Here is a 5,780-nt window from a genome sequence, read left to right on the forward strand (position 1 = left end):
ACACATTACTGGACCACTGCAGTCTGGAAGAATTTTACAGGTATATGCTACTATAATGTTCTCGTTTACACTTCTGGACTGGTCACTAGGGCAAATCTCGTGGAAACATTCTGGTCATATTTCATCTTAAATCAAAAGTAATAATGCATTGCATTTATATAGTATAAGAAGCCTATTTTAGGACCATTTATTTAATGTCAGTTATCACTTTTCAAAAAAAAATATTGCAGACTTTTACATCTGGGTTCTTCTGTAATTATACTGTAATTATGTATTCAAATTTCAGGTCAGCCTACCATGTGCTGATCCCACACCTGGTCTTCCTGAATGATTTTGAGGAGGTGAAATCCATTGGCGCTCACTTGGATCAGGACTGGAAGCAGCTGCTGGCTAATTGCTTTCCCAAGATCATGGTCAACATCCTGCCCCACTTTGCCCTCGCTGGGCAAGACACCCATGTGGCTCAGCAGAGAGAGAAAGCTCACAGGGTGTATGATATACTGAAAAACAGCAACTGCCTGGGAAAACAGGTGATTGCAGTAGGGCTGGGCGATATAGCCAGCGTATATCAATGATATATGTTTCATATCGTTCGGTATTGATAATTATTGACATTTTTTATAACCTTTTTTAAAACAGAGCAATAGAATTTTTTATTTTTTATTTAACCAATGTATTTTTAATTTGCCCACTCTATTAAGACAAACAACAACTATATATAGGCATATATTATTTTTTAACAGTCAAACACAAAATAAAATTTAAACAAATATCTCCTTTCTTATGTTTTATATGCAGATTAAATAAGTTAAGGAAACTTTTGACTTGTTTCCCGAGGCCACAGGAGGGCGCAATGAGCAAAATAATGCAGCGCATTAAACTGTCAATTCAAATAACTGTCTATAAAAACGTGCATAACAACATATATAAATCAAATATAATTTTGTAAACTGAATAAACAATTATGAACAAAACGGCATCATGTGTTTATGCATTGCTTAGCCTAATACAAAGAGCCAAATCGCCGATCACACAGATTGCATTTAAAAACAAATGAGACGCAGTGAAATGAAATAAACCTTCACAAATTCGCGTCACGTTTTCTAAACGTTAAAACTGTTTTAACTTTGCAGGACTTTCTTTGCATCTCTTGCATGAGACGCGAGTGCAGCAAAAATGCACTGAATATGCGTTCTGTGTGAATGGCTTGGTTTCGGTTTTAACCTAATCAAGATCTTCTACGCATTGAGCTACTATATTTCTCTAATATTTTGAACGAATAACACAGCAGCGGCGCGTCTCGTGGGCTAGACTAACAAAACATTAAAATGCAACGTCACTTACATCATCATCACCGCATCTCGCGCACCACTGATGATACTCCTAAAATTCGATTGTACCATTTTTGCATTCCAATGCAAATGTTTATTTTAAATTCGACTAATATTAATGTTTTTATTCACCATCTCCTCATCACAGGCAGGCACAGCACTGCTAATTCAGCATGTGTTCGTGTTTGTGTGAGCTGTCTGCATCACTCATAGTACGTGCCTATATCGTGCGCTATATCGAACATTTTTTATATCGTTATCGATGAAGGTGTACCGTCGATAAATATCGATACCGTTTTATCGCCCAGGCCTAGGATGCAGATAACTGTTTTTTAGTACAATGCTGATCTACACTTAGACTGGCTTGTAGATGCAGTTTAAAATATGTTACACAGCTCAAGAATTATTTATATACACAGATAAATCTGTTCTTTGCACTGAATTCTTCTACAACTTCTTTTTGTCGTTCAGCAAATTGACGGTTTGATTTGCAACAACCTGGCTGACATTGTGGTGGAGCTGTTAATGACACTGCATGAGACAGAAGGGGCGGCAGCGGGTGGAGGAGACCTACAGAAATTTACTGGGTATATTTTCATGCCATAATACAGATCATTACAGGGATTATATCATGAGGAATCTACTTCCATTTTCCATTTGAGATAAAATAATGAATGCACTAAAACATTCTGTAGCTTTAAAAAACTTTCTCCTCTCTGTAACTCATTCTGACTCTCCACATTTACTTCAGTGGCACCTATAGGGTGATCAATAACTTGTCCTGTGCAGTCAATATAAAGTATTTACCAGTACATTTACAGGTACACTGAAGTTCAAAAGTTTGGGATCAGTAAGAATTTTAATGGAGTCTCTTATGCTCATCAATTATTATTTGATCAAAAATACAGAAAAAACAGTGATTTTGTGAAATTCTTATATTGGTTTCCTATTTTAATATACTTTAAAATATCATTTATTTCTGTGACACAGCGCTGAATTTTCATCAGCCATTACAGTGTCACATTATCCTTCAGAAATCATTCTAATATGCTGATTTATTAGCAGTTTTGAAACCGTTGTGCTGCTTAATTCCAGGTCACAGGTCCCAAAAGAAATATTAAGCAGCACAACTGTTTCCAACATTGATTATAAATCAGCATATTAGAATGATTTCTAAAACTGAAGACTGGAGTAATGATGCTGAAAATTCAGCTTCCAGCTTCACAGGAATAAATTGTATTTTAAAGTATATTTAAATAGAAAATTGTTATTTTAAATTTCTATAATATTTCACAAAATTACGCTTTTTTCTGTATTTTTGATCAAATAAATGCAGCCTTGATGAGCATAAGAAACATCTTTAAAAAACATTAAACATTTTACTGATCCCAAACTTTTGAACGGCAGTGTACATTTAGCATAAAATAGTGATGTCAAACATGGTTTTAGTGCCAAGTCAATGCCAAAATAATACCAAGACGTTTAAAGATGCCAAATTATGCATTGTCATGTACTGCCAACTCAGTTTGGTAAGCAGGTGACAAAATTATGAATCCTACTTTCCTGATTAATATTAAAGTGCCCCTATTATGGGTAATGAAAGGTTCATATTGTGGTTTTGGGAGTCCCCAACAACAGGTTGACATGCATGCAAGGTCAAAAAACACTTTCATTGTCTTATAATATGCATTTATTTTTACTTTACTTGTTTAACGACTCCCAAACGATTCGCTAGACGATTCATTTTTCCAAACCCCTACTTTGCGTGAAGCTAATCTGCGGTGATTGGTCCGATTGGTCTCATTTTCATTTCATCTTGCCTGTAATGCCTGATAAAGCAGTGTTTGTGAGCGCAGTGCTGCTTTGTTTACAGCCGTTACCGGGGAAACCGCTATTATACCGCTCCTAAAGCAGCAACTAGTGGCAAAGAATGAATTTGCATTTTCATTCAGACCAACTCGAAAAGACCAACAAGTGGGCGGGCAATATGCTAATGTTTCATGTTGACGTCAACATGAAATGGCTTGGGATTCGTTTTAAAAACGACTCGTTTCAATGATTCAGAGTCGACTCTTTCTTTTGAGAGACAATAACTTTATACACGGTGCACTTTCAGATTTAAAACTTTGCAGGGTGTTTTCATTCACTTAGAGCTGTGTTACACACTGCATGAAAGGTAATTTTCAAAAATCCATAATAGGCGCACTTTAATAAGCTCACCAGTTGATTGTACTTTGGGTTGAAGGTTAAATGCCATTGTTTTAAAGTCTTGATGGCTGCAATGGAAGTATATTTTGTTCTGAATTGTGGCATGTATCTGAGTGAAAGGGATTATTGAAAAAGAAAATAAAATCTGTCTAGCAGTTGTTGATTTGGTGGAGGCAGATTGGCTGTATGCAATGTTGAATAACTAAACCTGGCTTTCACCATGACCATGAACACAAAAAGTGTTCATTTTCATTTGTCACAAGAATTTGCCAGATTATCTTGCTATTTCAGTTTTTGTATCATCAAACATAGGAAACCCTATAGGAATCAAGAGAAATTTCATAAACATGCTTTAACTTTTGTAATTAGAGAGTTGGATCCTGCTCCAAACCCACCGTTCTTCAGCTCATATGTGATCAAAGCCACGCTGGACTACCTGAGCAAATGCCACAGTGCCAATCACAAGTCTCTGGTCGCCATCCTGTCCAAGACTCCTGTGAGCCTCCCACGCAAACTTGCATATTCCTATTTCACCTGAGCATCTGCTTATTTCTTTATAAAACTCCTGCGTCCGTCTGTGTTCTGTATGTTTCAGATGTCCATTCAGAAGATTCTCATAGCAATCTGTCAGAAGGCTGCTGAGACCACCAACGGCTACGAGAGGCACCGCATACTGATGATGTACCACCTGTTCGTCAGCCTGCTGCTCAGAGAGGTGAAGGACGGGCTGGGTGGAGCCTGGGCGTTTGTGCTGCGTGACATCATCTATACGCTCATTCACCACATCAACAGCAGGTCTGTGCACACACAAAATTAGGGATGTTTTAGGGTTATATTTAGTGGTGGCCAGTATTTTCACCAGCTGAAAAATGGTCAGTTATTTCTGTCTTTTGCTGTAGTGTGTTTCCAAACATTAATTTTGCCATTAATTGTAATAATCCAGATTATTACAATTAAATGTAAACTGATTATTCCTACTGACACACTACAGCAAAAGATAGAATTAACTGACTTAAAACCATTTCTTAGCTGGTGAAAATACTAGTGTTCTAATCCTTTTGGCCACCACTGTATCTGCAATGAATTCACAAAAATATCTTCTAGTATTAGTGGCGGGATGGTTTTTTGTGTGGTTCAAGTTATCAGAAATCATTGAGAAACAGATAAGTGAGGTCTTATTTTCTGCTGTAGGTCATGTCAGCAGGATGAGGTGTCCACTCGGAGTCTCTCCCTGTGTTGTGACTTGTTGTTCCTGGTCTGTCAGACAGCTGTTCAGTACTGTGATGATGCTCTAGAGAGCCACCTGCAGGTTATTGTTGGTACTCTCACAGCACAGGTCAATGATCAGTCTGCCATATCTCAGCAGGTGAGAGAGAAGAGTGAATGAGCATGACCTGTTAACTTTAGGTCACAATCTGTTATTTTAGAATGTACTATATCAGCTGCTAAGTTTAGCTAATCATGAAAAGTGTTGATTATTGCATTATATTTAATCTACTCCTGTAGCATTCAAGGTTGCAGCGCTGCGCTGCAGCTGAACACAGTCATGTCTACTTAGTGAAAACACAATGTAAATAAGAGATCCGTTAAGCAGTGTAAACTGTTTTATTGATTATAATGGGAGTTTTGGCAAAAATGCAGAAATCCAATCACTGCTCCAGCAATTATAAAGAGAATGATCTTTGATCGATTTCTGAATATAAAATAATTACAGTATAGATAACAGATGGGTTTAAACTCAACTAGCAGGAACAGCGTTTTAAGTTTTTAGTTGTTTAGACCACACCTCTGTAATTACATAAAACGATGATTCACATTAAGATCTGTATTCTCCCGATTTCAAACCCTGGCATTTCAGAAGGTTAGAATAGAATAATTCATATTTTAAAGGGGTCATATGAAGCAATTTCAATTTTTCCTTTCTCTTTGAAGTGTTACAAGCTCTTGGTGCATAAAGAAGATCTGTAAAGTTGCAAAGACTAAAGTCTCAAATCCAAAGAGATATTCTTTATAAAAGTTAAGAGTCAACCACTAGGGGTGTGACGAGATCTCGTGGCACGAGATCTCGCGAGATCCGATGTGTCTCGCGAGATCTGACTGGTCTCGCGAGAACGTGACGATATCCTCACGCAGACCTTTCAGATATATTTGCATTACACTGGCTCGTTCACAAGTGGTGGTATGTAAGATATTTTATGTTCACATCAGGCAAGTGGCCGCATGATAAGCGGGAAAATTACG

At 37.3% G+C, this 5,780-nt stretch overlaps 1 protein-coding gene across 1 annotated transcript in view; it reads left to right on the forward strand.

Annotated features, from left to right (window-relative positions):
• atm (ATM serine/threonine kinase) overlaps positions 1-5,780 on the forward strand; it is a 55,708-nt gene that overhangs the window by 15,135 nt on the left and 34,793 nt on the right. Inside the window, exons 21-24 of the mRNA XM_016443396.1 lie at positions 1,803-1,918; positions 3,909-4,035; positions 4,135-4,334; positions 4,731-4,905. Of these exons, the coding sequence (XP_016298882.1) occupies positions 1,803-1,918; positions 3,909-4,035; positions 4,135-4,334; positions 4,731-4,905 (618 nt within the window). The remainder of the gene's footprint in view (positions 1-1,802; positions 1,919-3,908; positions 4,036-4,134; positions 4,335-4,730; positions 4,906-5,780) is intronic.

Source organism: Sinocyclocheilus anshuiensis, unplaced genomic scaffold (assembly GCF_001515605.1).
Source record: "Sinocyclocheilus anshuiensis isolate Anshui unplaced genomic scaffold, SAMN03320099.WGS_v1.1 scaffold1421, whole genome shotgun sequence".
NCBI lineage: Eukaryota > Metazoa > Chordata > Actinopteri > Cypriniformes > Cyprinidae > Sinocyclocheilus > Sinocyclocheilus anshuiensis.